The 25,457-nt window shown below is 39.1% G+C and overlaps 1 protein-coding gene across 3 annotated transcripts in view; it reads left to right on the forward strand.

Moving 5' to 3' along the window:
• DOCK8 (dedicator of cytokinesis 8) overlaps positions 1–23,291 on the forward strand; it is an 88,358-nt gene extending 65,067 nt beyond the window's left edge. For all 3 annotated transcript variants that reach the window (XM_064641078.1, XM_064641079.1, XM_064641080.1), the window contains 17 exons: positions 70–205; positions 735–822; positions 2,507–2,603; positions 3,899–4,033; positions 5,986–6,138; positions 7,246–7,404; positions 8,182–8,282; positions 8,735–8,927; positions 13,556–13,699; positions 14,556–14,687; positions 15,732–15,866; positions 16,047–16,136; positions 16,582–16,818; positions 17,449–17,592; positions 18,619–18,725; positions 20,203–20,370; positions 20,982–23,291. In XM_064641078.1, coding sequence (XP_064497148.1) covers positions 70–205; positions 735–822; positions 2,507–2,603; positions 3,899–4,033; positions 5,986–6,138; positions 7,246–7,404; positions 8,182–8,282; positions 8,735–8,927; positions 13,556–13,699; positions 14,556–14,687; positions 15,732–15,866; positions 16,047–16,136; positions 16,582–16,818; positions 17,449–17,592; positions 18,619–18,725; positions 20,203–20,370; positions 20,982–21,045 — 2,283 coding nt within the window. In that variant the 3' untranslated portion in view covers positions 21,046–23,291. The remainder of the gene's footprint in view (positions 1–69; positions 206–734; positions 823–2,506; positions 2,604–3,898; positions 4,034–5,985; positions 6,139–7,245; positions 7,405–8,181; positions 8,283–8,734; positions 8,928–13,555; positions 13,700–14,555; positions 14,688–15,731; positions 15,867–16,046; positions 16,137–16,581; positions 16,819–17,448; positions 17,593–18,618; positions 18,726–20,202; positions 20,371–20,981) is intronic.
• The last annotated feature ends 2,166 nt before the right edge of the window (positions 23,292–25,457 follow it).

Raw genomic sequence — 25,457 nt, forward strand, 5'->3', positions numbered from 1 at the left:
GGAGATGTAGTTTGGACTCAGGTCCAAAGATGGAGGCATTGGTAGCAACTGGTTTGACTTTACTTTCAGGGCAAGCAAACCTCAGATAAAGTTAGCACCCAAGCACTCCAGAAGTCCCGAGATGTTAAAGCCCGACTAGAAGAGGCTTTACTGAGAGGTGAAGGAGCCAGAGGAGAAATGATGAAGCGCTGCAGAATACCAGCTGGTACTTCATACCTCTCTTTCCCCATGTCTTTTGAGAGGAACCCAAATGGTTGTAGACATAAATGAGTTTGTTGGTTTTTATGCACACTACCCATTTTCATCCTTATATTTTTTACCCACAGTCCTTTCTCTTGCAAACCTTTGTTGGTTTTGTGTGGATAAAAATATCTTTAACTTTCAACTATCCAAGGTGTAGCTAGGACTGAACTCTTTTCACGTGAAGAATATGATCCAAGAAAGAAGTTTTAAGATGTTCTGAAAAATTGTGGTGGTGTCTAATCAAGAGCCAAGAAATGGTGTCAAAATTATCAGTAAGAACAAATTGTTCATAGCAAAAAAGGTTGTTCTAAAAATCCTCAATGAAGTAAGTGATGGGGTCCTGTCTTTTTACTAGAGCCTTGAAGCTGTAAAGTTGAATGGTTTTAATTCTGACAGAGTGCTACAGAAATATATCTCCTTCTCTTGCTGAGTTATCAGACTTTAGGTGTTGCTTTTTGCTTTAATCTCACTGACATATGTTGCACTCTTAGGGAATGACAGATCAGCGGGGCTAAATGAAAACCTGCGCTGGAGAAAGGAGCAGACTCAGTGGCGGCAGGCAAATGAGAGGCAAGATAAGTAAGTAATTTAATAAAGACATATTGCTTTTATTAGAGCCAAACTGTTTGGGGATTTTATGTTTTATTCTTTCTCTTAGGATATTTTATTACAAAATCAGCAGTTTCAATCCTTTCCCTCTTCTGTCAAAGAGAACAAAATAGAAAATGTTAATGTAGCTGTTGCTATGACACAACAGAGATCACAAATACGTGAATGAGAAGTTTAAATAGCTATCTATGCATTTTTTTTCTTCTTCTTAACAGTGTGGAAAACACTAGTTAGTGATACAGGTTGTATCAAGTACTCCACAGAGGCTTGGTATGACATTTATTTTGGTGTTGCTGTGGGTTCTTCATTATATACAGTACTGTAGTATATGCTTTGCCACATGAAATCAGCTAAGCTGGGTTTGACATGCTGTGTTAATATCAAGAAGCACTGTTAGCAGGAGTCAGGGAGGATAATGTTTTGGGATTGTAGTAGCGGCTGTAAACTATGTGTCATGTCAGATCTAGTCAGGATGGTCAATATGCAAGGCTCCGTGGTTGCTGGAAGTGGTTCAAACAGCTATACTGTTCACTCAATTTGTTCAGTTCTTGCTCATGTTTAGTGATCTCTGGCTTGATTAGAGCACCATCCTTTTGGCAGATCCTTCTGTTCTTTGTTGCTTTGAGTCAGTCATTGTAAATAGTAACCATATTACTACCCTGATTTCCTTTCCTAGCCGTCAGCAGAATTATCTGTTTGTGCCCTAAAGGATGGCTCTACTTTTCTGGTTTTATTTTTGGGTAAATGAATGTAGCAGAGCTGCTACAGATTTTGAAGTCACTCAGAAGTGTGATTGTAAGAGTGTTGCTCCAACCACAGAAATGCACCTTAGGAAATTTGTCCCAAGTCTATTCTCTATTCTCAAGCTCTAGGCATCCTCTGGCTAGGCAACATTTTTTGAGCAGTTTAGGGAAAAGTACAAAGCCTCCTCTTTGTGTTTCTGGCATAAAAGAGATGTCTGAAAATGCACTTTTGTTAGGAGCTTCACCTATGCTTAGAATATTCAGCTGCAGAGGGGCTATGTTGCAGACATTGTCCTTAAGTCTCAATGAAGAAGGTATTATGCATTGCCTTAACCACCATTTTCTATATCTTTTATACATATTTCAGTTCTCTTTTAAATGGCCTGAGGTACTGCTGTATTGACCCCAGTGGACCTGCTGTCTCAAGAATCAACATTTTAAATTGCCTACATTAAACACTGCTTCTGTGGCACTGAAGCAATTTCCACTTTGTCCTAGTCTGCCGTTTTTACTTTTTTTCTTCTGAAATTGTCAGAACAGTTACCCTTATTCCATTTCAGGTTTTTGTGTCCTGCTACAGGCAATGTATTCAGAAATTACAGCGCAGTGTATTGAACAATTGAACATGATATTGAGTAGCCATTACCCAGAGGACAATTAAGGAAGCAAAAGGATCTATTTGAGCTATCTAGAGGCCTAGTTTTGGATGTCCCCTTTGAGACTTCCCTTCTACAATATCAGCTTTCCTCAACTGACTCTATAGTTTTGAAGAAACACTGTTGAACACTATTGTCATTGTTTGCTCTTACAGGATCATTCAGAATGGTATCATTTCTATTTTGGCTTTGTTTAAACAGCTGTCTGTCTGCAGGGTACTGTCTGCATGCTTAAATTAGGACATCTTTTTGCAGGACCAAAGCTGAGCTAGATCAAGAAGCCTTGATCAGTGGAAACTTGGCAACTGAAGCTAACCTGATCATTCTCGATATGCAAGAGAACATCATCCAGGTGAGAAACGGCAGAGCTGGCTTGGTACCAGTCCCTGCTCCCTCAGAAGGCAGTGGAAGCAAGATTCATTTCTTCTTTTGTTTCTTAGATAATGCAAAATATTTTAATTCAAGATCTTCTGTAAACTTGTATAGTCTTGAAGAGAAAAAAAAAGAAGATGAATCCAAAGATTAAATTGCTGCCCGTCTTATGCTGTCGCTACAAGGCCTTTCTGCTATAGGTATTGCACTACTGTGAATAAAAGGGAAATCTACCACCTTGTCTTCAGTAGATGTTTTTGAAAGCCTTTTCCACTGTCTTACGATGATCCTGGAGTTTGGAGAGGATGAGAGAAGAAAAACCTTCATTTATGCCAGGAATGTAGCTGAAGATATTAGAAATCTAGAACTGCAGTGCTGGATGGCCTTTGGGCCATCACACATCATGCATCATACATCATACATCATACTCACATGTATGATCCTAGACATAAGGATTTAAGAGACAAAAAGATTTAACCTTGAATGCTCTGTGCAGGAAAGTATCTCCCACCTGCCTGGAGTCCTGAAAAGAGATGTGCCCTCCTAAAGCAATGTAATGTGCAGAACGTATTTAACAGCTAGGAGTCAGATGCAGTAAAATTTCACAGGTCCTTTGACCACCGTGAAAAGTGATAGTTGACTCTGCTTAGGCATAACCTCCCAGTTTAGGAGAGACAATCCAAATTCATGGATATGGGAATACTACTCTGGGACTACACATAGATAGTGAGGAGAAAACTCGGTGCTTGAAAACATATTAGTAGAGGAGCATTTAGCTACTAGACTGTTGTTGTACTGGGCATTGTTTTCACATGACACCACTCACAGCACCTAGTCTACCCAGTATTTGGGTTGTGGGTTGGATCAGAACATAGTATGCCTATTAGCCTAGATGCCCAGGAAATCAGAGCATGAGGAGGCAAGGGAAAGGATGATGCTTGCCTATCACAGGATCAGTTCCTAATACAAGGTACATGAAGGATTGGACAAAATGTGAACAGAGCTTCAAGAATCACTGCAGAAACTGGCTGAGCTTAAAAATACATTGGAGGGGGTGCAGAAATTGGGAAATGTTTGGGACATTTTCTGCTCTGTCTTCCTGATCACTACAGAATTGTTTTGAAATTCCTCTGAAGCAGATGTTAACAAGTGAAAAAACTGCAAATTCTAAACTCCTGGATGTCTCATGGACTGGAAAGCAGAACTTCAGCTCCTATGTTCTAGTTCCTTGCTGAACTGTCTCATACAGTTATTGTTTTTCTCCTCCATATGTAGGCAAGCTTTGCGGTAGAGTGCAGAGATAATCTTTTGGGAGGAGTTTTGAAGGTCCTGGTAAATTCTCTTGGCTTCGATCAGAGCACCACTTACCTGACTCATTGCTTTGCTACACTCAGAGCACTCATTGCCAAGGTATGCTCCTGACATATTTTTGTTTTCTTGCTTCCAATCAAATTATTAAAGCAGCATTTCTAGAGCAGAGCTGTGTGCACTTACTACTTTTTTTTGGCATTCATTACATATATTTTTCATATGTAAATACAAATTACTGTCTATAGGGTTGTTACAGGATTTCTACAGCTATTGTAAGGTTATTTCACTGAGCACACATGATGGAATAACTGAGTCGGAATAATCTTGTGAGTTTAGCAGTCTGCTCTCAAATATAGAAGATTTACTAATAGAAAGATAAAAGACTCCACACATTTTATTTCAAATGCATTCTGATTTTAATTAGGAATCTTAATGCCAGGGTTTGCACAATTTCCATAAAGTCAAATTTAAGTTATTATATCATCAGGACTTGTTTCCAACCAGTTGAGCAGCAGAGAAATCAAAGATCATGAGAGATCTGGGGCATCATGCTAGGTTTCTACTTCTAAGATATGTTCCAAAATTCTAAGCAGATTCTAAGATGTTGACAGATTTCATCTTTGTTCTACCTGAAAACTAGGCCAAATCCTAGTCTCCCTTTTATTTCTCTATCACCAATTTACAAAACCTCCAAAACACAACAACCACCAAAACCAAAAGATCAAAAGAGAAAAAAAGAACAAAACAAAAACAAAACAAAACAAAACAAAAAACCCACATGAACTTCAAAATGTATATGGGGATAGAAATTGACCCAATGTTTCATAATGTAGGTCAAAATGGGTTGGGTGCTTCATGAAGATTCTAAAATCTTTTTAAGATTCTTTCTCCAACAAAGAAAAGCAATTCCACAAAGGAAGAATCCATGAAACGTTGATTTTCCTCTAAACTATTCTGAAATGCAAATAAGAAACAGGATACTCCTGTCCAATTAATGCCTGTCTGCTCTCAAGTGCAGATTGGGTGACAAAGTCTAATTGGTAGATTGGGTAGATATCTGAGTAGTTATGAAACTAATAATTATGTTTTCATTGTACTTTATCTTTAAAAGCTAACTTCCAATTACAATAATGAATTTTGTGAAGCAATCATTATTCTCATTGAAATAGATCTTCCAGTTAAGCTGACTCAGTTCTGTATTTTCTGAAGCAATCATTGTAATTATTTCTATTACTTCTATTACACTGTAGGCATGTAGATGTTATTTTACAAATAAAAATGGTAAAACCCTGTGCCACCGGGCTTGTAATATAAATTAGACATAAAACAGTGAGATAATGGACTGAAAAAAGTTGAGAACTGGAAAATGGGTCTGCAAATTAGACCCATATAATAATATCTTGTGTTCACTCACCCACCTTTATCAGTCCTATGTGTGTGTGTTATGGTACTGGTGCATCTGTGCTTCTATGGTGAGAGTTTCTTAGGACAGACATCTTGCCCCCTGAGCTTATTGTCTGCTGTGTGCATTGTGAAGACGCTGTAAAGGAGGGTCTTGTGTGAAAGCTGGGCAGTGGAAGTTTTGTGGCACACTGTAGGTGGAAGAACATGCTGGAGGCCTGGGGAAGGGTAGGGCGTTGGTGTAAAAAGCTAGTAATTGCTCCATATGCTTAAGGAAGTATTTGCATGTTTCATCAACCACTATGTATTCTGAGAATAGCAACTCTACACGCTTCTAAGAATTTTACAATATTTGATGGTTTTGAAAGTGCCTGGGGCCATCCCACTCTGAGAAATGTTGTCATTCTGTCTGTTTCTCTCTTTTTCAAAACACAAAGGCTATTTACAAACCCTTCTTTTCTGTAGAAAAGCTTAAAAATCAAACCTATAGCATCACAGGAATCAGAAGTCCAAATTTAAAAAAAAAATATAAAATGTTGATTTTGAAAAATTTAGTCTTTTACTGAATCCTGTGATTTTTGTGCACTAAGCTAATGATGTTTTAATGCTGAAATGAGAGTAACGAATGTTTTCTTCTCTGTCTCCCTTAGTTTGGAGATTTGCTGTTTGAAGAGGAGGTTGAACAGTGTGCTGACCTGTGTCAAAGAGTTCTCCATCACTGCAGCAGCAGCATAGATATTACGCGCACTCAAGCCTGTGCCACTCTCTATCTCCTCATGAGATACAGTTTCAGCTCTACCAGTGTAAGATTTTTAGAAAGCAGTACGTTTTGTGACACCTTTTTGTGATCAATTGAAACAGAGACTGCAGTTGCCATAGCAAATAGAATGCATCTGCAGACAATCACATGGTCTGCTGTTTCATACATTTGAGCCAGGAGAAGTGCTGGAAGTGTAGGGGAAAAGTAATTTTAATTATTTTTCATTGCCTTGTTTAGGAAAATGTGACGTGTTCCTGCAACATCTGTAAATGCAACTTCAAACGGAATGGAATTAGGCCTCTGACAGCAAAGCCTATACAATGCCTAAGCAATACTCTTCATTCTTTCACTTTTTTTTCACTTCTGTGTCACAACTACTCAGTCTAGTTCTATTCTAATGCAATTACAATCTCAGTAGTACTGCATACTTGTATTAATGGGAATTCTTCGCCAAGTCCTTGGTCTTTGGACGGGACTCTGATTTTTGCCACACACATGAAATAAAAATGTGTACATTATGCATGTAGGTTCATAGTGTTCTAGCATGAAAGTACATGCATTAGCATTTTGGACAGCATCTGATCTCACACAATCTAAACTGTTAACAATCTTTAACAATTGTTTAAGTAACAACTCTACTAGTTGTTACTTTAAAGGCCTTGGATATGTAGGCCTTGGATATTTCTTCTTTGCAGAAGAAAAATGTACTGTGGAGACACTGTGATTAGCAAGGTGTAATGCATCACCGATTGAAGCCCTCAGAGGCCTTTTGCTTCCCAGACCTGTTTCCAGAATGTTTTCCCAGTCATGCTTCCTCTTCTTCTCCTCTGTGGGTGATCTGATCGTCACACCCACTGGCCTGTGCAGAGAGGGGAAGGGGTGCTTCTGACTTCCCTTTGTCTCAAGCAAGCATGTGTATTCGAAAGAACACTCTAGTCCCAAAGTACAGACATGTCAGAATTAGGGAACTTTGGCTTAAATGGGTAAAGCAGGACTGGATTTGAAGTACCACAGGCCACTTGTATGAGTGGCAAGTTTAATGCACTCAATGTGGGCAGGAGAAAGTGGGTTTGTTTTAAAGAGGAGACAGAGATATGCATGATGCAGTGCAGCCATCATTCTTTCATGTTGTTGTTTTGTCTTCTGAAAGAATTTTGCAAGAGTGAAGATGCAGGTGACCATGTCACTAGCTTCTCTGGTTGGAAAATCACCTGAGTTTAATGAGGAATTCCTTCGACGGTCCTTACGAACCATCTTAGCCTATGCAGAGGAAGATATGGATATGCAGGCAACTCCATTTCCCATCCAGGTAAAATCTTCTTTAACACGTATGTATTCTATCAGGAGCTTTCACATAGGAGTGTGCTTGAAGCGAGTTCTAGATTTTGGTCTTTCAAAGCAACAAAAATAAGGATGCACTGGTTATTGCATGAGTTTACACAACAATAAGCAGGGAAGAAGTGGATGACTTAATTCCTTAGTATAAACTCTTGAGAATGTCCTCTGAAATCACATTACAGGAGAATCATCTCTTAGTTTTGAGTACAGCTTTCTTCTGGACCCCAGTAGGAACTGTAAGAATATCCCAAGGTGGAATTTGATTCATTATGTTTTCAGAGAAGTACCATGGAAACTTCTCTCTCTTTGCCAACTCACAAGGTGTCAGCAGCAGTAATGAAAAACATTTCAAGCAATTGTCAGATGATTTGCTAAAATTCTTACAGTAACTCAGCTTGTGCTGAAGACTTACAAAAACATCTGGTTTATTATCTGATCAAAGATCAACTAAAGCTGAACTCCATTAGCACATAGGTTTGATTTTTTTTCATTCAGAAATAAATAGATCAAAGGATTTCAACTCATTTTGATTAATAAAAATATGTGTGTAAGATTTGCTATGTCAGCAGTCTTTGCTGCATTGAATATAGCTGAAAATAAAACATATCTTGCAGCAATTCAGCATCCTGACATTCCCTTGGGTAAAAGAGACTTAAAGAGAGTAACATCAGCTGGTGCATATGCTGTTATTTTTCCAGAAGGAAAAAATGAACCCCTGAGAAATGCACATTGATCTTTATTACTGCAGGTAGAGGAGCTACTGTGTAATCTGAACAGCATCCTATCAGATACGGTGAAAATGAGGGAATTTCAGGAAGACCCAGAGATGCTGATGGACCTCATGTACAGGTGAATCTGTTTAGAATTGCAACTGAGGGAATTCTGCAGTGAGGTGAGCACAAGACCTGTGCATTTTAGGGACATGCTGTGGACAAACCCTCTAGCTGTTCTGGATTTGTACATTCCCTCTTGGGCACAGCTGATCTGTCACAGGGAGCCCAGGCTGCAGCAGTGAGAACACTGCAGTGGAACCACTGGGAGGTCAGCATATATTTGAGCAAGGATGGAGTCAGGGACTGGTAAACACTGAAGAGTATTAGGTGCAGCAGTTTTACTATCCTCATGGGCCCTGGGTATCCTGCCTACCACTGCCTAACCATTTCTTTTGCATTGTGTTTAGTGAATTATAAGAATAAAGACAGAGATGGCTTCCTCCATTTCACCCAGGTGAAGAATTATGAAGGTATTTCTGTTATTTGAGGAGTGATTGTTCACAGCTCCTTTCTGCCCTCTGTTGTTAGAATTGCAAAAGGATACCAGACATCACCAGACTTGAGGCTGACTTGGCTGCAGAACATGGCAGAGAAGCACACCAAGAGGAAGTGCTACACAGAAGCAGCCATGTGTTTGGTCCATGCTGCAGCACTGGTGGCAGAGTACCTGGGCATGCTTGAGGATCGAAACTATCTCCCAGTGGGCAGTGTCAGCTTTCAGGTAAAAAGCTTTGACCACATAAGGCTGGGATGATGTGTTCTGATGTGTGTATTCTTTCTTGTGTTAAGTAAAGTGGAAATGCATGTATGAGGGGGAAAAGTTACAATGGCAGTGTAGCAACACTACTCTTGGTAGGTTATTCCAATGACTTATGCTGATAAAGCCTAGTCCTTTAGTATCCAGCTGCTTCTAACTTCTATTTCCAGCATTTCAGTACTGTAATCTCTGACTTGCTAAGTAGAGCCCCTCTGTTTTCACATGCCTTTTCTTAGGGCTGTTACTTGTCAACTGTGACAGATGCATCTTTCAAACTCCTTTCTTATATTCTGGGTAATTGGAGCTACTCAGTTCTTTTAGGCATATTCTCCAATCCTTTGATGGTCCTTGAATTACTAACCAGCCCTTTTTGATTGATGAATAACACAATCACTGTAGTCTATACACAGTACATCCAAGTCCAATAAAAATGTCCCATGAATTCTTTCAGTGCGAGAAGTAGCTCTCAGATTATCTCTCCAAAGACTCCACTGGTTCTTTCGGGGTTGTTGAGCTCTTTATTAAGTAATACATTGATCTTTTCCAGACAGTTTTCTTGTGTTTTGTTTTTCACCTTACTCTTCTACATCACATAGATGAAAGCATAACTCTTGATTGTTAAAGTTAGACATTCTGAAATGCAGATATATATACTTTTTTATCAAGTTATGCATTTTTTGTTACTCTTAACTGAACTGTCTTCATATGCAAATTCAATGATTTTACTACTTTTTTTTTCACATACTATTAAAAATAGAAATAGTCAAACCCTTAATACATTCCCATGTGTTAATAATTCCTCCTTTATCATTATTTACTAAGACCAGTGGAGACCATTGTTAATTTACAGAGTGTTGGCTGCAATGATTATAAATCATTTCAACTAATTATTGGAAATATATTGCAGAATCAGCTTAGATGTTGTATGGATATCTATTATTACCTTTATAAGATTGTAATCTCTTTTTTTAGAAAGTATCAGGTTTCTGTAGTCTAGCGTTGATTCAGACTAACTACAATCCCTTTGATGTTTTCTTTAGTAATTTTGTATCAGTATTTCCACCATTTTGTCCTGGTGTAGTCTGGTAAACCTACCACTATCTGCTGCATCTTGTACACTTTTAACAAAATGTGACCCCAAAGGGTATTTCCTCTTCTGGAACTTCTCCAATTTTCTAAAACATGGCAAGTCTGTATTCATTGCTTGATTACCCTTTTGCTGAGCTCTTTTAAACAGTTAAAGAGCACATTTTATTGTCAAGGTGATTTTGAAATGGCTAATTCTAAGGTTGGTGCATTCATTATCCCTTGATATAACTATACCACCTGGGGTTTTTTCCCTTCAAAATAGTAAATGTGAACATGATTGAACCACTTTGCATTTTGCATTTAATTTAGTTTGTTGGGCATTAGTATTTGCAATTTCTCCTTAGCAATCGGGTGATGGACTAGTGTTATTCTTGATTTTCTTCAATATCAGAATATCTGTTTGTACTCTTTTTATTGGCTAAACTTCCGGCCATAGATTTATACTTCTGCCGTTTTGCATCCCTTATCAGTTTTGTATATCTTCTAACTTCCATTCATTACTTCTATTTACTTCTTTTCTCTCTGCTTGTTACATACTATCATTATGTAGATATAAGTAAACTCTGCATTCCCTTCCCAATGTCATTCTGCTCCCAGGCTGCCTTGAGTACTTGTAAACTCAACACATTTGACCAGAATGCAATTCCTCCCTCCATTGCTCCTAAACTATGCAGATTGCCATGAATGGATATGTTTTCATTTATTTTATCAATCTGAAGTCTATTCTACAAGGCACTAGGAAAGCAAAAATGTAGGAGTTTAAAAGCAGTAAATCAATCTCTCTCATCAAAATCCTTGTGTAAATATGTGTTTGCCAATGGAACAGTTGCCTCATAGGAGAGAGGTAGTAAAATGCCTTAATGACCAGAACCTGATTGCACAAGTCTTCATCTGACAGCATAATTTTGAATTTCAGTTTGCTCAATAACAATAATTAACTATAATAACACTTTGCATTTCTACATAGGCTTTCAATAAAAGAGCTCCCATTCTTTACAAACAGGTTTGTGTTTTGTAGCACCTGTGAAGTTCTTACTCAGTTGACCTTGTTAAAAGAGAGAAAGACTACGCAGATTGCCTTGGCTTTACCCAGAGTTACAGATCTCTGCCCTAGACTCTTTCTGTGATCATTTCTTCATTTGGCTCAGATATGAAATTAATTAATATCAGTGACATATATTTAGTTGTGGAATTGAGGATGATAATAATGTGTACAAAAATATTATTCTGGATAAGCAGAAGTGTTATCTCCTTTTTACAGATGAGTAAAATAAGGCAGCAAAGGATCAAATCAGTTGACCTAGGTCTTCTGCAGTGAGTCTGTTAGCATTCAGAAAACTGATTATCACTAGACTAACACTTTTCCTTTTGTGCCAGACAAAACTATCCCTCAAAATCAGAATGGAGTCACTTTCAGTGAAATTCCCTTTGAGCTTAATTCACGTTTACACTAAATCCCCTTTGCAAGTGATAAAGCAAAATTAGTGAGAATATGAATTGCGTATGGAATGATTTTAAAGTCATTTTATATTACCACAGATAAGTACTTAGTGTGTGTGTGTCTACCTACTGAGGCAGAGCTAATTAGTCATGGCTCAGCAGTAGCTTAATTGGACTTTGCTGTTTTGGGGTCTAGGTTGCAGGTTACCATGGCCACATTTAACATGGTGATATGGGCTGGGGATCACGGGGTTTTTTTGAGTTTACATAAGTGGTTCTTTTTCTTAAAGAAAACTAGGCCTTGTGAAGTCCAAAATAATTGCTGATGAAGTACACGGCAATTTATATATTGCCTTTATTATATAAGGGACATATAAAATTCTTCAATATGAAAGGTAGATCAAGGCTAAAGTTGGTGAGGCATGCCCACTTTGCAAAAGATCACACAAGCACTAGGAGTACATCATGAAGGCTCTCTCCTGCTAGAGTGCCCGGACTGTAAAATGCCTGACATTAGTTAAAGTGAATAAGGGATAATTGGTGTCTGTGACTTTCTTGTTACTTTCATGAATAAATCATTTCTCTGGACTCTTTTCCATTTGCTGCAAAAGGGGGGGGGGGGGGGGGGGGGCAGGGAAAGGCCACCAGAGATCACATGAAAATAGTCCTTAATGGCCACTGTTAAAGAAAGGAAAACCAGAAATTGATCTGCAACATGGGTTGCGAGTTGCCATAGGTATGTGAGGCTAAGTCTGGTTGAAGCCACTATCTTCAATAAGATTGGTAGCTAAAAAGTGGCATGGGTGTGCTACATGTGCTGCAGTTTTCCCTCTGGCCAAAATTCAGACATATTCTTAACTCCCATGAATATTGTCCTGAGGTTTATGCTCACCCTTCCAGTGGAACTGACAGGATGTGCAGATTAGGCACTGTGATGGCAGCATGGTTGGAGTAAATTTCACCCATGGAGAAATAAATACATCCACAAAACCCAAGGGGGAAGTCCAATGTTGCTAGTGATGTGTGGTGCCAATTCTTTATCTGAATCTGATCAATAGTAACAGCCCTCAGTGTCTCTGCCATTTTATAAAGATGTCTTTAAGGACTTAGCTAGCTAGCCAGCTGGCATCCATCTTGCACTCAGACAGATCGTCATTGCCAGTTTCTGCTGAAGTGAGACACTATGACACTAATATAACTCCTTTTAATTAATAGCAAATCGAAGCTTAGCATTTCTGCTGCTGTTGAAAGTTACATATGCCAGTCCCATACTTTATGCACACATATTTTGGTGTTAATGTACATGTACTTCTATGTATTATAAAATTTTTAATGTGGATGCTACCCAGTGTCATTTATTCAAAGGAATCCTGAAGAACAATAGACGTGTTATTTCATGGTTTAGAATCCTGAAACAGTGACTGACACTGTGTACTTCATTTAGTTCTATTTAAATGCATGATAACTTTAACAAGAAACCAAGTAAATTCTGCAGGATCAAAGTGTAATATGGCAGAGGATGAAAAAAAGAAGCAGCATTCAGTTATCGGAGATTTTAGAGCAATATTGTCTGTGTCCTACTTCTCCTCTGCTTGCAAAAGTCTAATCAAAACTTGAAAGCTCAAGTCAAGCAGTAAAGTTAAGTTCAAGCAGGTGGCAGGAGGTCCAGAGTGCAGCTTGGAATTTCCCACCCCCAGGTGCCAGCAGCAGGAAGGGCACATTGGTTGGGACCGCAGAGGCATTGGAGATTGAGCTCACTGTAGCTCCATGGAAATCCAGCCACCAGAGGAGAGCCAGATTGAGACCCACAGGAGCCTGCCTTTTAAACCTTAGACAAGAAAGAAAATTCATGATTCTTGTAGCAAAACTCATGATCTGCCATTTATGGAGATTTATGATGTTATATTCGCTTCTAAAAGGAATTTAACTGTGTGTTCCCTGACTGCACTTGTATAACCTCGTTCTTCTTCCTATCATGTAAATATGTTGAAACTGTTTCTGCCTCGATCTTTATAATATACTGTTGATCTAGGTTTCTGATTTCTGTGCTTGTTGTATTTTAGAACATTTCAACCAATGTGCTGGAGGAATCTGCTGTTTCAGATGATGTTTTGTCTCCAGATGAAGATGGCATATGTTCTGGAAGGTATTTCTCAGAAAGCGGACTGGTAGGGCTGCTGGAACAAGCTGCAGAGCTCTTCAGCACGGTGAGTGAGGGCCAAAATCACCAGGAGGGGATAGTGGACTACTTGGGCCACATCCATATTTTCTTGTGCATGAGGAAACAAAGTCTTACTGCTAAACCAAGTGCTACAGATCTGCTGCACTCCAAATAACAAGAGGCCACATCTTATAGCCATCCCAGTCCTGCTTCAGTCAGATCAGTGAAGCTAGGCTTTTCAGGTAGCCTAGTTTAGCCATATATCTACCTCTGCTGTGCATACTACAGGCAGCATCAAGAGAAAGTGATTGTCTCAGGCATGAACGAAGCTTTTTGGTTAATATTTTCATGGGATAGTATATTTAAGAAAAAAATCTTGCTTAAACTATAATTTTTACAAAGCATGTGAGAGTTACTCCTATGTTTTTGCACAGCATACAACCACCAGTCTCATAGTTTCCACTTACCATGTAAAGAGTCATGATATTAATACTGAAGTAGCTCATCATTTTAACATTGTGCTAAAGAAGATGTGTGATTTAGCACCCTCTAACGATATCAGTTGGGCTCCTTTTGTCCAGACACAGCTCTGGTTGTCCTGCGTTTCTAACTCTTCTAATCCTGAAGTAGAAACCATGTGCCTTACACAGGAGTTTAGGCTTGAGAGCCCAACAGATCAGAAATCCCAAATACATCCATATTGTTGTTTGCTATTCAAAACTACCCATTTACTATTACTAGTTTTTAGAAAGCTAAAACAAGCAACGTAGCAGATTAACAGATGAGTCCCATAAATTCTCTTTTCAGACAAGGCATTAATGGAGATGTAATTTCTTTTCAGAGTGCATGGGGACTAATTTCTTTTCTTCTTTTCTTTTTTTCCTTTTTTATTTTCTCCCAAGGGAGGATTGTATGAAACTGTGAATGAGGTGTACAAAATCGTCATTCCCATACTGGAGGCACATCGAGACTTCAGGAAGCTTACCTTGACTCACAGCAAGCTACAGAAGGCCTTTGACAGCATAATTAATAAGGTACCTGTGAGGCAAAGCACTGCTAGCAAGACACATTGCTGGGTCACGCTGTTTGTTTCAGACTGGTTTTAATAAAACTGTGAACCCATGTGTATTGGGTTTGTGTGGCCAGCCTTTGGTAGTGGAGGGGGAGGGTTACAGGGATGGCTTTTATTAGAAGCTGCTAGAAGCTTTCCCCGTGTCCAGCAAAGCCAATGCCAGCCGGCTCCATGATGAACCTGCTGCTGGCCAAGGCCGAGCCCATCAGAGAAGGTAGTAGCACCTCTGTGACAATATAATTAAGAAGGGAAAACAAGTTATTGAAGAGATGTAATTGCATTCAGAGGAGAAAGCAGTGAAAATATGTGAGAGGAGCAACTGTGCAGACACCAAGGTCAGAAGAGATGGAAAAGGGAGGAGATGCTCCAGGCACTGGAGCTGAGATTCTGCTGCAGCCCATGGTGAAGACCATGGTGAGGCAGCTGTCCCCCTTCAGTCCATGAAGGTCAGTGGGAGAGCAGAGATCCACCTGCTGCCCATGCAGGACCCCACGTGGGAGCAGGTGGATGCCTGAAAGAGGATGTGATGCTGTGGGAAACCCACACTGGAGCAGGCTCCTGGCAGGGACCTGCAGGCCCATGGAGAGAGGAGCCCATGCTGGAGCAAGTTTCCTTGTAGGACTTGTGACCTACAAGGTCGAGGACTCACTCAGGAGCTGGCTGTGCCTGAAGGACTGCACCCCCTGGAAAGGGACCCATGTTGGAGCAGTCATGTAGAGAACCATGGGAAGTCATGTAGCCCATTGGAAGGACTAGCGCTGGGGAAGTTTGTGGAGAACTGTCTCCCATGGGAGAGACAGCACAGTGCTGTGATGTAATGGTTTGTGATCTCTGTGCTTCTAATCCATCTGCACTGTTGATATATAGAAGTGGCTTTGAAATGGGGAAAATGTAGGACAAGTGGGTTTTTTTATACATCAATTGGGAAAAAAATGGCATCCAAATACTACGACGTTCGCATAAAAAAAAATCAGTTGTAAATTTCCTCTTTCTTTTTAATAATTAGGGTCAAAAACGAATGTTTGGAACTTACTTCCGTGTTGGTTTCTATGGATCCAAATTTGGGGACTTGGATGAACAGGAATTTGTTTATAAGGAGCCTGCAATTACCAAGCTTCCTGAGATTTCTCACAGATTAGAGGTAAAGATAAAAACATTATGTTAAGATGGTCTCAAATGTTATGTTATACTTTCCAATGAACCCACATACTCCTAGTATTATTGCTATATAAAAAATCAGTAACTAACTGATTTGTATCATAAGATACAATAAAAACATTCTAAATAAAAACATTTTGGGATAATTCTGTTCCCTTTCCAGGGATTTTATGGCCAGTGTTTTGGGGAGGATGCTGTGGAAGTGATTAAGGACTCTGCTCCTGTTGACAGAAGAAAGCTGGATCCCAATAAGGTAGGGAAAGTACTACCAGGAGTGTTGAGTGCTTTGTCACAGAAGAGAAAGGAAGAGAGGGGGCCCCCCTTGCAACTTTTACGCTTAAACATTAAGGCACCAAAAACCAAAACAAAATAAAACAAAAAAAACACCTGACTATATCTCTGTGCCCAGGAGTGTTAAAGCCTCTGTGACAGGCTTTGTTTGGTAGCTTATCCCCGAGTATGAAAATTAGAAGATCTGATCTCTGGTCTCTGCTCTGGTCCTGATCCAGGTTAAGCTGTACCCTCCTAGATGCAAGTTTCATCAACTCTGAATAAGAGAAGGATCCCTGAAGGATTTGCAGCTCTGTGGTCTTCCAGACCATCCTTAGCCAATGTGAACTACAGGATATTTCACGTGCCATTCCTTTTACACTCCTTGAGCTGTAAAGTAGTGTAATGGTTCTTCCCTCTTTTCATAGGCATACATACAAATTACTTTTGTGGAGCCATATTTTGATGAGTACGAGATGAAGGACAGAGTTACCTATTTTGAGAAGAACTTCAACATCTGTCGGTTCATGTACACTACGCCTTTCACCAAGGATGGGCGTCCCCGAGGAGAGCTTAGTGAGCAATACAAGAGGAACACCATCCTAACCACAATGCATGCTTTCCCCTACATCAAAACTAGAATCAATGTCCTTGAAAGAGAAGAGGTAATTGGGTTTTGAAGACAAGATCTAATTTCTCAGGGGCTGAATGAGTCTCTGGGTAGGAAGACTTCCAAATTCTATGCTTGGCAGAAAAAAAAAGAATGCTGAATTTCTCAGATGTTGCTCTCATAAACAGGAGTGTTACAGAAAGGTAGAAAAATGCAAAATAGATACTTACTATGGAGAAGAAAGGATAGTAATTGTACGTTCTTCTTCTGGCCTCCTAGTTGTAATGCTACGTAGGAGGACAAGTGGAGTTCTGTTTATAGCTGATAAAGTAGAATTAGCTAGAAGTAGAGTCAGAGAACTAGATTGGGATCAGAGCTGGTTTAGAGATGGGAAGCTTTATGATGTAGAAAGGGCAATTTCAGACATGAAGTCAGCAGAATAATAATGAATTTATGCAAACAGGGAGTCTGATTCACACCCTATTATTGCAAATGATAAGATGGGAAAGAGCTTTGGATCAGATGCAGATATCTTCCAAGAAGACATTTAGATCGAACAGTCTTCCTGGGTTTTGCAACTATTGCTTTTGACATGGAAGAATGATAGTGATATTGTCAGATTTAGAACAAGTCAACTGCATGCATGATTAAGGTAATGAAGCATCTTTTCTTCCATTTCCATTAGTTTGTTTTAACCCCAATTGAAGTTGCCATTGAAGATATGCGTAAAAAAACACAGGAACTAACTGCAGCCACCAACCAAGAACCACCAGATGCCAAAATGCTCCAGATGGTTTTGCAGGGCTCAGTTGGAGCCACTGTAAACCAGGTAAGGGATCCAAATCAGCCAGATGAAGAGCTTCTGCGTACTTCTCTCATTGTTTCTTTTTTGCTGTTATCTCTTGCACTGGAAGAAGTACATCTAGTCAGATACGTTTAGTCACAATGTGCATTTAAACTTCAGCCCTTGATATTTAGTTGTTGTATATTGTTCATTAGGTATGCTTTTGGTGAAAGTGCTCGTGGAAACGCCGCCTTGATTGTAGGTGCAGACGCTCACAGAAGCCTTGTGAATGCAACCAAGTATTTTCCATTTCTAACACGCTAGCCATCTCAGCCATTTTGTTCACTCCAGATATATCCTTGGGCAATGGGAATAATAGTAACAATTCTGCTGTGGGACCACTGCAAACTCAGTTTTACAGAAGTTAAGTCAATAAATGAAGTCAAGACCTGAATGCCCAAAAAGAAAGCTGAGATGCAATAACTATAACATAAATATACATGCTAACAAAAAACCCCAGGCAATTAAAATTTGTTTAATGAAAGCATGGAGACATAACTGAACAAAAACTTGGTATTATGCACAATTTCACAAAGCTTGGTTTCTTTGCTAAAATCCTAAATACTCTCAATTTCTCCAGATTCTTCATCAACCAAAGTGTCTAATCTGAAATAACACGTTCCTATAAGCTTTGGAAAGAGTGGTCCTTTTCTGTGCTGGGCTTATTTAACTCCCTTGAGATCTTGTAATACCACACATAGGAGCTGTGTTTCTCTAACCTAACCGGGTTTGTCAGTATCCCAGCTCTTCTCTGTTGAGTAGGATTTGTCTGTTCCCTTTGTTGTGGGGCTGGAGGAGAAATAAAAACAGGAGAGGATAAGATGTGATGGGCAAAAACTCTGCTTGCAAAAGGAAATATCGGGGGTAAGGGAGCAAAAACCTGTTATGGTAACTATGGATGTTTTTTTTTTCTTTCATAATCCCACTCATGAAATAGCAAACAGCTTGAACAACGTGTGGTCTGTTTTCAGTCTAAGCGTTTTTAACATTTTCCTGTGTTATTCCTATAAGGGACCGCTAGAGGTAGCACAAGTGTTCCTGGCCGAAATTCCAGCAGACCCCAAACTTTATCGACATCACAACAAGCTGAGGTTGTGTTTCAAAGAGTTTATAATGAGGTCAGTAAAACAAAATTGAAATGCTGAATTGCATCAATAAAGTCAATAATAGCAATAATTCAACGATAATATAACTAGTTATTAATTATACAAGTTAGCATCATGAATCCTGGCATCTCACACTTTAGACACTTGGGCCAGACTTGTTATCTCTGCTTCGTGTCAAATGCTTAGGTAGGCATTGCATCCCAAATGGGAGAAAATTTTAACACTCCGAACAAACAATGTATAAATTAAGATGTTCCATTTGTTTTATCTTTTGACATTTTTACAGAAATCAAGCATTTCAGACTACACCCTTGATTTTACTTTCAATGAAGTGACATTTAGAAGATATAAAGAAAGGTGTTCATAAGAAAACATTTGACCCTATCTGTCAAACCTACACAGTGGTAGTGGCAGACATATATGTCCTTTACTTCAGATATGCTGGTAAATCTTAACAAGCATACTCTTATACCAAAGTACTCCTCTCCTTAGTCCAAACAAAGCATAATTGCTGAAGCATAAGCTTGAGTTAAATAATGAGTCTTATGCAACAGATACAGCTTCTGCTTTCTGCTGTTGTCACTGCATCTGTTTATGCTAAGTAGGCAGCTAGCTCAGTATTCTGCAGTCATTATATTTGTTTTTACTAGGTCTGTCATGCTTTTCTGATGTTTAAAAAATATAATCTCAATTTGTGTACTTGGAAAAGACACAGGTTTCTTATTAATTCATTATCACTTTGGTCTTGACAAGTTACCAGAGGAGTGCCTAGAAGGCCAATGGGATCTTGTCCTGTATCAAAAATAGTGTGGCCAGCAGGACCAGGGAAGTGATCCTTCCCCTGTACTCTGCGTTGGTGAGGCCACACCTTGAGTATTGTGTTCAGTTCTGGGCCCCTCAGTTCAGAAAGGATATTGAGGTGCTGGAGCGGGTCCAGAGAAGAGCAACAAGGCTGGTGAAGGGACTGGAGCATAAGTCCTATGGGGAGAGGCTGAGGGAGCTGGGGTTGTTTAGCCTGGAGAAGAGGAGGCTCAGAGGTGACCTCATCACCGTCTATAACTACCTGAAGGGAAGTTCTAGCCAGGTGGAGGTTGGTCTCTTCTCTCAGGCACTCAGCAATAGGACAAGGGGGCACGGGCTTAAGCTGCACCAGGGGAAATTTAAGTTGGATATCAGGAGAAAATTCTTTACAGAGAGAGTGATCAGGCATTGGAATGGGCTGCCCAGAGAGGTGGTGGATTCACCATCCCTGGAGATTTTTAAACGCAGATTGGACGTGGCACTGAGTGCCATGATCTAGTAAATGGACTGGATTTGGACCAAGGGTTGGACTCGATGATCTCGGAGGTCTTTTCCAACCCAATCGATTCTATGATTCTATGAAAAGACCTGTATCCTCGTCCGTTCAAAATACCTAATACAAAGTGAATGAGTTTAACAGAAGTAGAGATGATACATGACATTCCTTTTTGATTTTTCTTTTGCCTAGATGTGGTGAAGCAGTGGAGAAAAATAAGCAACTTATTACTGCTGACCAGCGGGAATATCATCAAGAGCTCAAAAGGAACTACATGAAGCTGAAGGAGAATCTTAGGCCCATGATTGAGAGGAAGATTCCAGAGCTGTACAAACCTGTAGTGAAAGTCCATAGCACAAGGTACAATTAGGGCAGGGTTATCTGTTGTGGGTATACAAAAATATGCTATTTTTTGCAAGAAAGAAAGGGAGTTTCACTATCTGCTGAAACCAGGCCATAATATACACTGCCAACTCCATTCCTGATTAAAGAAATCTGCTGACTTCCATTGGAGCTGATTGTAGTGTTAACTGTGTTTCTCAAGCTGCTTATTCCTGGTGTAGAGGATTTATGTAATTTTAATGCATCATTAGATAAGACTTCCTCCTTACCCTAACGAAAAGATATTGGAAACATTTTGTGATTTCTTCTACATTTGAAGCTAGAAGTAGATAGAACAGGTATGGCACCATGTGGTATTAGTTAGCGTGAACTAAGAATGATCCTTTCATTCCAAGAAAACATAGATCTTTTTAGTCACATGACTGAGACAGAATAGTCTTATGTTCTTATGCATATATGCTTCTTCACAAAGCCATTGTGCCCAGTGTGGGGTGAGAGGAGAAGAAGGAATGACAACTCTGACCTGCCAGCACATAACATGTTTCAGCTGAAGATTTGTCAGCTGCTCCTTTTCACAAGGCAGGTATTTCTTGGACTGTTTTTCATCTGCTAACTTTATTTCATTGCAGGGAATCTTTTCGTAACCACAGTTTTAGGAAATACGATGCCCAGAATTCTTCACAAAGCACCTAAGAACCAGCTGCTTTGGCCAAGGAAGAGCTTCATGCTGCAAGCCAGAAGTGATGGAGTATTTTATTCCACATCTATGAAATCAGAAAACTCTCACAGGACAGCATGTGCACTTTCTGGGCAACATGCAGAAAAGCATTTACACAAGATCACTGAATGAAAACTAGGGGATAATTCCTAATCAAGCACAAAGCATGAGGGCTTGCAACGAAGGGGATGCTTTTTAGATACTTTTGTATATATTGTAAAATAATCACTTACTGCAGAAGGGGTGGACAAGTCATCACTAACTAACAGATGTAGAACTTGGCATGGTTTGGTTCAGGTGAATCCAAATAACATGTCTAAAGAATGACAAGTTGTATGTGTTTGTGGTCCTTTTCCAAGGCAGCATTTATCTATGTGCTTTTGGCAATGCTGCACATGCTGCAAGTTAATCACATGCCTAAATGTTGTCTTAATGAGGATAAACATGGTCCCCTGCTCTGTGTTTGCTGAGTTGACACTTCAGAAAAGAATAATTTCCTCAGTCAGTTTCTGTCACCAGTTTCTATCATGATCCTTAACTGCAGGGAGTTCTGCACAAGTTTTCTCAACCAAAGCTTAAAAAGCAAGAAATAGTAATAAATAATTCTTATAGATCTTCTAAATTTTTTTCTAAGTATACAGACTATACAGTTGGGTTTCCTAATAATCTGTGCAGAGAAGCTGCAGATTTAGCAGAGAAGCTAACATATAATAGTTTAAAAAGAAGATGCTAAGCTATGAGTGATTGTTTTATTATACAGTGCTTTTATGTAGATAGCCTTATCCAAAATTAACTACAGGAGCTCACAATGGGGATTTCCTGCAAAGCGCTTAGCTCAGGCTTTACTGCAGCCTAAGAGAAATTAGCACATAATTTATAATACCTACTAGTTAGTATTTTCTGAGCCATAAGCAAACATTTTGCTAAATAACCTTTAGAGCGCTTCTCTGAAGTATGAAAATGTTGTTACAATTTTGCAGATGAGGATGCTGAGAGAGATTAGAACTCATTTAGTGAGGCCATGACAGAGCCACAATTTGTATTGTGACTATGCTTACCACATAATATTTGTATTTTGAAACCAAGTTCCATAAAAGCATCCCTCAATATTAGTTCCTCCCATCCATGTTTTCAGTGTTTTGGAAATTATAATTTAATGCTGATTAGAGAAACCAATTCCATTTGCCCAAACACAGAATTTAATGTTAAATTTAATGGTGGAATTTTTTCCTTTATATTTCATTTTAGAAAATGACAGTGAATTTTCTGTGAGCTGATGTCATGTGTTTCTAAAGGCAAGGCCTATTTGCTCTGAAAGCAAATATTGCTCTGTAAGGGAGATTGAGGCTGTTGATTTTAGGGGAAACATTTTGACTTTTTACAGTCACCTGCAGCCTTGGCATTTGGTAATAGGAATATTCCAAGCACTTCATTGACATTTGTGTCAGATTTTGAATGTGCTATGTAGAAGATTCACAAGGATGATCAAAAAAGATGAGACATGGAAATAGGCAAAATAAACCATACTTACATGGCACTTGGAGTGTAAGAAAAGAATTTCCCTCCTTATTAACAATAGTATTGTTAAATGCACTTATCAGGAATAAGTACTTTCTGATTTTGAAGTGAACACATCCAAAGTACATAAGCAAATGGTATAAAAAGCTCAGAGCAAAAGATGCCTCCATAGCAGAGTGGCTTCTCTATATTCAAGTTGGTTTGAAACAGCCTTAAATTAAAAAAGTTTACTAATTTCCCAAAGTTTTGAAGCTATGAGATGTCTGCCTATCAGAACCTAGCCCTTTATCTATCACTTTTAACAGCCAGTTGAGGAGAAAGGTCAGAATACTGTAATCTATCAACCCCATAGTGCAACCTCATTGTTTACAAGATGCTTATACTTTACAGCCTAATAAACAGAAACCTCAAGTAAACAAAATCCCTTGCTGGTGTACAATATACTAGGTAAAAGTAATGAAGTGTTTCCACAAAGTGAAATAACACTCAAGATAGTATGAATACTGAAGCACTCTTCACTCACATTTTACAAGCTGAGCACCCCTCAGTCAGTTGGCCAGTCTCGCTCTCAGTTTGTATTTCGTGTTGTCCCTTCTACAAATGGAATATGGCTTGTACATTTCTTTCAAAAGCTGAATTATGCCAAATATAAATTTTCTACCTTATGATACTCATTTTGCAATAAAGTGACTGTTACACAGGATATTCAGAAGTTCCTTTTTGTTGCACCTTATACCTCAACAGAACACAGCTAGAAAGAAAATTTCAGTAGGAACAATCTTTTCTTGTAGAAGCACCATTTTGCAAAAAATACAAAAATCTGGGCAGAGAACGTGTTGGTCAGTCTTTAGGATAAATTGTGTCTATTGCAGCAATGACAGGTAACAAGTTGCTTCCTAACTGTTTTTTCATTCAGTGTTCATGAAAAATGTCAGTGGGACACTCAGTGATAGGAGAGCCCTCCTTTCTTCTTCTGGTCTGTAGCTGTAGAGCAGAAACATTCCTGATTCCTGAATTCAGTGTCTGGGTGATTCAAGACTAGGTAGAGTTTTGTCCACACTAGGTCCAGGGCTAAACTGCTGAGGCTGTCTTAGGGAACCAGCAGGTGAGGCACAGAATTACACCATCCTGGCCTAGACATGCCCAGAGCTCGCCACAGCTCTTACTCCTTGCATTTAGCATCAGCAAGCACCAGTTTTAGGGAGCATGGTGCTGGTTATGGGGCAGGAATCCTCTGGCTTACCATGGGTGCCTCTCTGTTGACCACGCCAGCCATGCCTCATCCTCCTGCAGTGCACAGGGGCAAGCAGTGACCAGCAGTGAAAACCAGTGTTATTATCACTCAAAACTGGTAGGTCTGGGTTACATGTCCGCTTCCTGGAAGCTGAATGCTTTCTTATTTGGTTTCTCACCAGCTGTGAAGGTTTGGAAAAGTGAAAGCAGACATTTAAACTATTTTTTGTTTTCCTTTTTGTCTGTTTGAAGTATCGTCTCAAATATTTCATGTAAGGGAATTAAAGCTTAGCAGAGAGCCTGCCACAGAGCCAGCTAGGGATTTTTTAGGTGCTACAATCTCTCAAAGCAATGCTTGTTATGAAAAGGAAGCACACAATAATAGTGTTTTACTGGAGTTTACTGCACTACAGTGCTGATGCCTTCTGGTAGAGAGATACACATACAAAGAGTGTTCATAGGGGTGTTGCCCCTAGGACTGAATTTGGGAGTGGGGCAACTCAGGGAGTAGCTTGGCTGACTATGTTTTAACTGTCTTTTAAACTGGTTAAACAGAGTGATTAAAAAATAATCAACAGGTCTTGAATAAGTCATCTCAGGTTGGGTAATGCTCCAGTCTAATCAGTGCACTGAAAGGAGAAGGGCCACTGTGAAAAAAGTTGTTTATGATTACATTTGATTACATGAATAAAGGTAATACACTCTCACAGTAGAACCCAGTTAGTGTTTGGGAAGGTTACAGTGAATTCTGGCATTTATTGAGCACTTGACATAGTGAATTGAATATGTTTCTGTGACTCTTCATGTTCTTAGTGAGGTTTAAATGACTCATTTTTCATTCAAAACCAGACTGTTTTCCAAGTGTTCAAGAATCAAAAAAGTAACCTTGAAGAAGTTTTTTACAAAGTCATCACTCAGTAATGCTCAGTAAAAAATCCTGAAAACCTCAAACTAAGTGTTTAGCTGATCAAAACAAGCAAACTAAACCTCCAAAGATCCCCAATAGTAATTTTTCTAGGAAAGCTTTGAAAGTTGTAACATTTTGTTCTGCTTCTCTGTTCTAAGCAATCTGCTGCTTTGCACCCTTCAAAACAAAATCATCCCTTTAGAAAAAAAAAATGGAAAGTTGAATTCTACCTTTATTTTTAAGTTTCCCTTTATGAACTTAGAAGATACCTAAATCATTATACAGCATTTTTTTATGCTATAAAATTGATTTAATATTTCTGTCTATCTCTGGATCTAATACTTCTTTTAGAACTATGTCTTTTTACAGGAATAAGGTTTTTCCATATCAACTTCTATTAATGGAATATTTCTAAACATGCACTGGATACCTACTACTCATGAAATGGAAATTACAAAGAAAGTTAAGCCCTAATAATCAGAGGGACAAGGCATTTCAGCTGGATGAAAGGAGGACTATGTCTTGTGTATTTAACAGACACTTGCAAAACAACTGGAAGATTTTCTATCACACATTTCCAGCTTTCCCAAATGTGAACATCTGTGGAAATTTCTGTTTGCCTATGAGAGCTCAGTGGGGAAAAAAAAAAAAAGGAAAAAAAAAAGAAAAAGCAAGCTTAGCATTGCTGATAAATCTAGAATTTGAAAGTGACACAAAGCTATCTTAAAA

This window comes from Pseudopipra pipra, chromosome Z, assembly GCF_036250125.1.
Source record: "Pseudopipra pipra isolate bDixPip1 chromosome Z, bDixPip1.hap1, whole genome shotgun sequence".
NCBI lineage: Eukaryota > Metazoa > Chordata > Aves > Passeriformes > Pipridae > Pseudopipra > Pseudopipra pipra.